This window comes from Hyaena hyaena, unplaced genomic scaffold, assembly GCF_003009895.1.
Source record: "Hyaena hyaena isolate Hyena2069 unplaced genomic scaffold, ASM300989v1 scaffold_192, whole genome shotgun sequence".
Taxonomy (NCBI): domain Eukaryota; kingdom Metazoa; phylum Chordata; class Mammalia; order Carnivora; family Hyaenidae; genus Hyaena; species Hyaena hyaena.
In genome coordinates this window covers 157,639-166,674 of record NW_024080825.1, presented here as the reverse complement: position 1 = coordinate 166,674, position 9,036 = coordinate 157,639, and the positions used below count along the sequence as shown (strand labels likewise).

The 9,036-nt window shown below is 57.5% G+C and overlaps 1 protein-coding gene across 2 annotated transcripts; it reads right to left on the bottom strand.

Annotated features, from left to right (window-relative positions):
• Positions 1 to 1,079: 1,079 nt before the first annotated feature.
• On the bottom strand, positions 1,080 to 4,506 carry PRPH (peripherin). Of its 2 annotated transcripts, none has more exons than XM_039241388.1 (9): positions 3,956 to 4,506; positions 3,546 to 3,606; positions 3,270 to 3,365; positions 2,703 to 2,870; positions 2,495 to 2,620; positions 2,177 to 2,397; positions 2,017 to 2,066; positions 1,720 to 1,799; positions 1,080 to 1,471 (listed from the first exon to the last, which is right to left on the bottom strand). In XM_039241388.1, exons 1-9 carry the CDS (start codon positions 4,495 to 4,497, stop codon positions 1,403 to 1,405), a joined length of 1,413 nt encoding a protein of 470 aa, XP_039097319.1. In that variant the 5' UTR covers positions 4,498 to 4,506; the 3' UTR covers positions 1,080 to 1,402. The 2 variants fall into 2 exon arrangements, with proteins under 2 accessions (XP_039097319.1, XP_039097320.1); XM_039241389.1 differs by having other exon boundaries at positions 1,080 to 1,468.
• Between the last annotated feature and the right edge of the window lie 4,530 nt (positions 4,507 to 9,036).

Below are 9,036 nucleotides of genomic sequence, written 5' to 3'. Positions count from 1 at the left end.
CCTCCTTTCTATCCTTCATTCCAGAACCAGAGAATTAGTTCTGTTTCCCAGACTGGCCCTCTCTTACCTCCTGGTTGACTTACTTATCTGGAAAGTCCTCCTTCTCTCCCCGCTTTAGCTGAATAACTTCTGCTCATTCTTCAGTGCTCAGCGTGCCACCTTTGGGAACCCATGCCTTTACCCAGAGGCTGGGTCAGATGCTCTTCTTCATGTTCCCATAATGTCATCTTCTTTCCCAGTCATAGTACTCTTCATAAGGCTGCAATTATCTGCTTGTTGGTTTCCCTACCCCACCCCAGACTTGAGATCAAGGACTCTGCTTTATTCCTTGCATGTAGCACCATAACTGAGTGAAAAAGATAATTTTAAACTCAGAAGTGGATTTTGACTTGAAAGCGAGGGCAGGGTGGAGTAGAGTTGGAGGGTAGCATAGAAGTAGACGTTTTTGAGCAGAGGGCTGGGAAAGGTGATGGTGGCAGAATCTGATTTGCTGGCTAATGTGTCCAGTAGGTTTAGGTGGGTGGCAGGGCCAGGCCAGCGGCAAGAGACCACTGAGGGAGATGACATAACTTGGGCAAATGACGATGGTGGCCTGGACTAGGGTGGTGGTGATGGGGATGGGGAGGATGAAATAGACTTGAGAGAGTTAAGAAGTAGAATGAACAGAATTGGGGGGTAGGTGAAGCAGGGAAAGGCGCAGAAGATGAGGTGAGTTCTAATTTGGCAGCAGAGGTTCTCGGTGGTGCCTTCCTCTAGAGTGGGGACCCCAGAGGCAAGAACACAATTGCAGATGGTGGAGCGGGAAATGAGGAGCTCTGTTTTGGACATGCTGAGTTTGAGGAGCCTAGGGCACACCCAGAAGGCACCTGGACATTCAGGGCTGTAGACAGCAAACAGAAGCTGAGAAGGAGTGGATGTAGAACTAGAAGTATAGATAGGACCCAAACATGCCCCAACATGGATTCAGAAAAGAAATGGTCAGAGACAAGGGGAAAAAACTGCTGAGCTCCCTCCCCACAGGCACCCTCACTTCCACAGACACAAATGCACTGGAGAAGTTTCTTTTGACAGCAGTTTTATTTGATTCAAAAGTGAAACTCAGACCCACTCCATTGGTCACTGGATAATGGTAGGAGTAGACTTGATCTGGGGATCGCTGGCCTCTGACTAGGATGCAGTAAGGGGAACAATTAGGTCATGTGTGTGTGTGTGTGTGTGTGTGTGTGTGTGTGTGCAGGGAGAGGGCTGGCTGGGTAGGGCTTGGCCATGGGCCAGGGAAGGGGTGACTTGTGCCATCCCCCAGACACATGCAGAGTGAGAGAGGACTAATTTGGGACTGGTGTTAGGGTCTGGGACTTAGAGTAGGCCTAGGGCAGGGTCAGGAAGCTCCGGACCAATGGGTTCAATAGCTGTGAGCCGAAGACTTGTCCAACTCACTGCGCTGCTCCTTCTGGGACTCAGTCACCACCTGCTGGGGGCAAGGCATGTGAAGGACACAAACCATTCAGCACCACACTCTTTCAATCTCCTTTTGGGTATGGTATCTCCTTCTCCAGCAAAGCCAGCTGAGGCTCCCGACTCTCCATCCACCTTCTCTCTCTCCTTGTCTCTCTCCCACCCCAAAGACCACTAACCACAATACTCTAAGATGCAGCCAGGCTGGGGCCCAGAAATAATGCGTGCCACGATGGGGTCCTGGGCTCAAGTGGCCCATCTCACCTCCCCATCCCGAGTCTCAATGGTCTTGATCAGAACCATCTTCCGGCTGTGGCTGTCCTGGGGAGGCTCCACCTCAGGCACTGGAAGAAGTAGGGTGAGGAGGGGAGGCTTGGGGTTTCTCTCCTTTTAAGCCCTCACTCCCGGCTACGAGGACACGAGGAGTAGGGTCGAGTGTAGACCAGGACTCAGTAGTTCATGGACAGAATGGATCCCTGAGCAGAGCCATAGCAAGAGTCTGGTCAGGGAAGAAGTGGGCAAGGGGACAGGTAGGTTGGAAGCCACGCGTGGGAGACTCACCAGTCGTCTTTATACTTAAGGATGCGAAAGAATGGACGGGCACGGAGATCCTGGGAGCGAAGCAAGTGATCAGCTCCTCTGCCCAAGCCCCGCCCCTTCCCTGAACACCCAATCCCGACTGTCCCCTACGCTCCCACCCTCCAGCAGCCCTGCCCCCCACCTGCTCTCCTCGCCCTCCAGCAGCTTCCGGTAGGTGGCGATCTCGATATCCAGGGCCATCTTGACGTTGAGGAGCTCCTGGTACTCGCGCAGGTGCCGCGCCATCTCCTCCTTGAGCTGTCGCAGCTCCTCCTCGAGTCTCGCGGCGCCCGCCTGGTACCCGCCCGCCTCCAGGGCAAACTGCTCCTCTAGCTCCCGCAGCTGTCTGAGCAGCGCCTCGTTCTGGGGGGTGGGGGGGAGGGAACAGGGGGTCACCACTGGGGGGTAACAGCCTTCATCCTCCACCCCCCGGGGCCTGGGCACGAAGCCTGGTACTCACTGTACCGCGCAGCCCGTCCACCTCGCACGTCAGGCTTTGTATCTGGCGTCGGGACTCATTCATCTCCTGCTTGGCTTGACGCAGGGCCTCGTGGTTCCGGTTGGCGGCGTCGGACAAGTCCGCGTACTACCGCGCGAGGCAATGCGGCTGTGAGCCGACTGGACGCGCCCACCCTCCCAGACTCTCCCTAACCCTCCCGGGCTCTCACTTTGGACTTGTACCACTCCTCTGCCTCTTGCAGGTTCTTCGCCGCGATGCTTTCGTATTGCGCACGGATGTCCCTCAGCGCCGCAGTCAGCTCGGGTTTCACGGTGGCCTCCACCTCGACCTGCTGCACCTGCTGGCTCTCCACGCTTACCTGCAGGTCTCGAAGCTCCTGCCGCCCAGGACAACACGTTGTCAAGGTTGCGGCGCGGATCCCACGCGGGCCGCGGAGTTTACGCACAGAAAGAGAAGAAACACTCGAATGAACAGAAGGGGGCGCCAGGGAGTGCGGCACGCATAGAACCGCGCGGCGGGCTCCCTGGCCGGCTCCAAGCGAGCGGCCAAGTAACGGGGTGCAGCTCCGCTGCTCGCCACCAGGTGGCGCAGGGGTGGGAGTCAAACCACCTGTAGAGGGGGGTTGAGGGACTGCGTCTACCCAGCGAATCTCACTTCTCTTCCCCAGGCAATTCCTCCGCTCCATTCGCCAGTCTCTGAACCAGCGCCTGCCCTCCAGCTCCGACGAGACCGCCTGCAGCCTTCGAAGCCTCCCCTGGCACTCGGATCCACCTACCTCCTCGTGGAGCTTCTTGAGGAACTCAATCTCATCCATCAGAGACTCAATCTTGCGCTCTAGTTCCAGGCGGGACAGGGTGGCGTCGTCCACATCCTGAGTGGGGGGTGGAAATGGGGGTTCAAGAGCAGGGAGGGGCTGCTCAGGCTAAGAAAGGGCCAGGCCCTCCCTGCCTGTCTCTAGAGGTTTCTGGTCGCCTCCTCGCGCCCACAGATGCCACCCTAGATTCGCAGGCGGGGGCAGAGGTGGGGAGACTGACATGGGGCCAGGGCTCACCTTGCGGAAGAGCACGAGGTTGTGCTCCGCATCCTCCCGCTTGCGAGTCTCCTCTTCCAACCTGGCGAGAAGAGTGGGCAGAGGCTGAGTTGTGGGGTCACCGCACACCTTAGGGCCTGGGTTAGAGGCTGCTTACTGTCTAGGGCTCTGAGGAGGGGTCTTTATAGCAACCGATGGACTTGCCCACTAACAGGCTGAGATGGGGGCAGACATAGTAACTCCCCTCCCCTCCCCTCCCCTCTCCAGAGAGTCGGCCAAGTGGTAGGGAGAGGGCGGGGGTCTTAGAGCCCCTAGGTGAGCATGCTGCCTGCGCACGCTGTGGTGCAAGAGGGGAGCCACTCCCTTCGGCGTTTAGGGGAAGGAGCAGCCGCCTCGACCGCCGCCGCCCAGCCCCGGCCTTGCCCCCTGACCTCTGCTTGAGCGCCGCCAGGTCCTCCGCCAGCCCGTCGCGCTCCACCTGCACCCGGTCGCGCTCGCGGCCCAGCAGCTCCAGCTCCCTCCGCAGCTCGCGGAGCTCCTGCTGGCACAGCTGGTCGGCGCGCGCCGGCTCCTGGCCCCGGGCCTGGCTCAGCTCCCCGCGCAAGGCCGCGTTCTGCTGCTCCAGGAAGCGCACCTTCTCGATGAAGTTGGCGAAGCGGTCGTTGAGCTCCTGCAGCTCCTGCTTCTCGTTGCTGCGCGTGGCCAGGAATTCTTGGTTGAGAGCCTCGGCCATGGAGAAGTCGAGGCGCTCCGAGGGCAGGCGCAGGAGGGCGCCCGCGCCGGCCCGGGGGCCGCGGAAGCTGCCCAGGCGCACGGAGGAGCTAGGGGACGCCGAGCCTAGCAAGCGGCTGCTCGAGAAGCGGGAGCTGGACGCATAGGAGAAGGACCCAGGGGACAGTGAGGGCGGCGGCCCGAAGGTGCGGCGGTATGAGGTGGAACTGACGCTGGCTCGGAGGCCCGACGGGTGGCTCATGGCGGCCGAGGATGGGCAGTCACCGCTGGCAAGGCTGGTCCGCGAGCTGGGAAGGAGCCGCAGACCGCTGCGAGGCGGCTTTATAGCCCTGCGGGCTCAGGGGGGGGCATGGGCAGCTCCTCCCACTGGCCTGACGGCGGGGCTTTGTGGGGAGGGGGACGCCCCACCCCTGCGGAGTGCCGCACCCTCGCTCCAAGGTTTGCTGGCGCCCTGCCTACTTGATTCCCCCTGTTGCAGGCGGGAGAAGGAAGCAGGCCTGGCGACCACTGGCAGGCCTGGGCTGGGGGTCAGCACCTTCCAGCAAGCATCCGGAGCTGAAGCCTAGGGTGGGAGGGCCTGACTGGGGCCGAGGTTCCTGCCTGAAAGAGCTATTGAAGATCGGAGATCTACAAATGTAGAATTATTACATTGTCCACCTGAAATTAATGTGTTGTGAGTTAAACCTCAGTAAAAAAACAAAAAACAAAAAACAAATGAGGGGATAGGGGGACTGGGGGTTAAAGGGCAGGCGTTTGGCACATGAGTGGGAAGGAGATGGCCCAGGTAGACGGTGAGTTGGCCTGGCTTGGGCCTCAGGGCCTGTGCTTCCACTTGTCCCCTGAAGACTAGGCTCTACTTTTACCTGCTGTCAGCTACCCCTCTGCTACCACGCCCAGGGAGAAACGGGGGACTGGAGGACAGGGGGAGCTGAGGGGGGTGGGAAGGACTGATCCCTCCGTAATCCCCAGGGCCCTGTGGAGGGCTGCTGCCTGGCGCCAGCTCTGCCGCTAATGGACTGGCCACTTCCCCTCCCCCTCCTCTGGACACTTGGCCAGGGGGTTGCCTGCAGATGTCTCAGCCTTAAAGACACAGCTCCCAGACTTGGACCTACACCAGGCCCCAACAGGGTGGGCACAGCAGAGGGGGCTGAGGGTGGCTGGGCCCAGCTCTGGGTCCCACTTCGTCTGTGCCCTGCCAGAGGCTGAGCTGAGTGAGCTAGTTGTATGCTGTCTGGCTTTACTGGATTCTCCCTTCCCCCAACCAACTGCTGCTCAGTCATGGGCCTTACGGGAACCAAAGCAATTCCTGAGGTAGGAAGGGGAGGGGGCCGAGGGGCCGCAGCTGCTGCCAAGGCTGAGAGATGAATGGACTGGCAGGAACCGGTTACCAGTACTGAGGAGTTGCAGGTACCCAGGGATGGGTGGGGCTGGATGGGGAAGAGATGGGGAAAGAGAAAGTAGCCATCCCTAGTGGTCCAGGAACTGAAAGAGGAGAGAGAAGGCCCCAAAGCAGATCCACAAGCCTATGCACACAAACAGATGCATATGCATATAGCACCACATTACCTATGTGCACACACATCACACACACACGAGCACACATCCCTTCCTGCCCTCCCCCACCCCAGTTATCGGGAAGGCTGGTGTCTGGCCTTTGCATGTCTGCGGCTTCCAGAACTCAGGCACAGGCTGCCCCGGAGTGGATGGAGGCAGCTCAGCCGGTCTGCAGGAGCCAGGGTGCTGAGGGCTGTTGGGCTTGCCAAGAGCCATGGGGCTGCTGCCGCCGGGGGACTCCAGGGCTTTCCAGCATGGACAGGTCCACCTCGACTGGCCCTGAGGACAAGCGCTGGGCATCTGGGGGAGCAGGTTTGGGACGCCAGGCTGGCTCTCTGGCTATGGGGATGAGGAGGGCGGCTCCTTGGCCGGCCAGCTCCTCGGCATTGCAGGGCAGAGGAGCCGCCCCTCCTTTGTGTGTCCTCTGAGATGGGCCAACGCCCGCCTGCTCACACCCCCACCGCCTTCCTTCGTCTCCTCTCCAGGCCCCTCCTTTCTTCCGGGCCATTAGTCTCTCCCTACACAGCTGCCAGGTCCTTCTCCTTGATGGGTCTGGTTTGGTTGCCAGGGGAATGGGAAGAGGGAGGATGGGAAAGAGGGGACAGGCCCAGGTTTATCTGTCCTGTCCCTTCTCTCCCATCCTCCCTGACTTCTGGGAGTGGGAAGGGGTAGGGTCCAGCCTGGGCTGGGGGTGGGGGCTTGACAGCTATGTGGGGGGTGGGGAGGAGGGTGTGCTGGGTAAGCTTTGGTGTTTTCTGCTGCAGCCCTAGGCTCTGGGTCCCAGCTGTCATTGGCCTGGAGTCCCACCAACTCCAGCCCAGGCCCTGCCCTGCCTCTGCCTGCTGTCCATAGGAAGCAGACTGGAAGTCTAAGCTGGTCCTTCCCAGGCTCTCTCTTAATAGGGAGCTGCTGGTGGATCTGGGCCTTTTTTTTTTTTTTTAATGTTTTTTATTTATTTCTGAGAGAAAGAAAGACAGCATGAGCAGGGCAGGATCAGAGAGAGAAGGAGACACAGAATCTGAAGCAGGCTCCAGGCTCTGAGCTGNTATAGGCCAATGTCTCTGATAGTCAGTCGGGGCAGAGCTTTCTTCTTCGGCCAGCCAGTGAGTAACAGGAGAGTATTGGGTGCTCAGGCACAGGGGATGCAAGCAGGAGTGGGGAGGCTGCTAGAAGGTGGGAGGGCGAATAAAACACATCTTGCTCACTCGTGATTCATCAGCGGCTCTGCCTGGCCAGCTGGTGACAGGAACACCACGGTTCCACGCTGACCTTCCAGTGGAGTGGTTATGCACACAGAGTTGGAGTGGAGAGAGGGAGACACGGAATCTGAAGCAGGCTCCAGGCTCTGAGCTGTCAGCACAGAGCCCGACGCGGGGCTCGAACCCATGAACCGTGAGATCATGACCTGAGCCGAAGTCGGACACTTATCCAACTGAGCCACCCAGGTGCCCCGTCTTTTATCTGGGCCTTTGAGAGTAGTGAAGAGGCCCCTTGGGCTGGGTCCAGGGAATTTCAGGTGGAGTTCCCACCCTTTTGCTGCTTAAGCTCCCAGTTCACCACCCAGATGCCTGAGAGGAAAAGGGAGCAAGACCTCCTCAGCAGGGCTCTGGGAGGTATGGAGGGAGTAAGGAAGGACAGGGCCTGGGTGGGGGACCTAGGACCGCTGGCAAGTCAGATGAGACCCCCACGCCCCTCTTTACTCAGAGCCAGGGGGCACCTAGGTGGCTTAGTCGATTAAGCATCTGACTCTTGATTTTGGCTCAGGTCATGATCTCATGGTCATGAGATGGAGTCTTACATTGAGCTCTGCATCAGGCTCTGTGATTCTCTTTCCCCCTCTCCCTCTGCCTCCCCCCAACACCCTTACCCAACACACGCTTGAAAGAAAGAGAGAGAGGGAGGGAGGGAGGGAGGGAGGAAGGAAGGAAGGAAGGAAGGAAGGAAGGAAGGAAGGAAGGAAGGAAGGAAGGAAGGAAGGAAGGAAGGAAGAGCAAGCCAGGCCTGGAAGATCTTGAGGCCAGGAGAAAGGTAGGAAAGGGTCACTGTTAAGAGCCAGGGTTCTGGGGATGCCTGGATGGCTCAGTTTGTTGAGCGATCAACTTTTGGTTTCAGCTCTGGTCATGATCTTGTAGTTTCATGGGTTGGAGCTTCAAGTCGGGCTCTGTGCTGGCAGCATGGAATCTGCTTGGGATTCTCTCCCTCCCTCCTTCCCTCCCTCCCTGTCTCTCTCTTTCCCTTTCTCTCTGCCCCTCCCCCACTCACACTGTCTCTGTCTCTCTCAAAATAAATAAATAAACTTTACAAAAATTTCAAAAAACAGAGAGCCGGGGCTCTGGCATCCAGTTGCCAAGCTTCCCATCTGACTCCAACATCCTGTGTTGTATGAATTTAGGCTTGTTACAATGTCCTTCCATGTCCCCTAATAAAATGTGGACAACTGTAACTTCTACTTCATACTATTGTTGGGAGGATTGAATACTTAGGACACATACAATAATGGATGAAATATGTTAGCTTTGTTATTATTATCAATCCCCCAAGTGATCTTGTCAGCTGCCGAAAGCAGTGAGGTTCTGGATTTCTTTTGGATTGTCCCTACTAGTGGCTGAGAGCAGTTCTGGACCCAGAGTGGACGGAGCCAAGTACCTCCTTGCTGATCTTTTCTCAACGTCATGGATACTGGACAGACCTGGGTTTGATCATGGCTCCTGAAATTAGTTAGCTGTGTGCTTTTGAGTTTGGGTGAGTGATTTCACCTCTATCCCCTCCATTTTCCTTTTCCATAAATGGGGACAATAAGAATTGTACCTTCCTCATAGAATTGGAGGTAATTAACTTATATTTAACTGACTTAAATATGTGAAGCACTTAGTGCTTGGCACAGGATACGTGCTGTGTATGTATTAGCCGGTAGTATTATTACCCCTCCCCCTTATGCTGCTCCGATGAAGGCTTGGAGAGAAATGAAAATCAGATACATTCAGAGGTTTGCAAGGAAGGTGAGCAATGAAGCTTAGGTTACTGGCAAGAGTGCTACTGAATGACAGGCCATGGACTCAAAGCTGGATGAGGAGGGGCATGTGGGCAAGGGAGGGTGGGAGATGGGGAGGGCAAAGAGGTCCGTAGCTGGCCTCTCAGCCAAGGCCAAAAAATCAGTCATAGTACAGGGGAGTTGAAACAGCCACCAGTTGGGGGGGGGGAGGGGGAGTTGTTTCCAGAGAGCGAG

Excerpts from the sequence above, each read along its gene's own strand:
- PRPH (XM_039241388.1), bottom strand. The coding sequence starts at position 4,497 with ATGAGCCACCCGTCGGGCCTCCGAGCCAGCGTCAGTTCCACCTCATAC. Across the intron at positions 3,366-3,545 it reads ACCTCGTGCTCTTCCGCAAG|GATGTGGACGACGCCACCCT; the intron begins GTGAGCCCTGGC and ends CCCCCCACTCAG. Across the intron at positions 2,871-3,269 it reads TCAAGAAGCTCCACGAGGAG|GAGCTTCGAGACCTGCAGGT; the intron begins GTAGGTGGATCC and ends CCTGGGCGGCAG.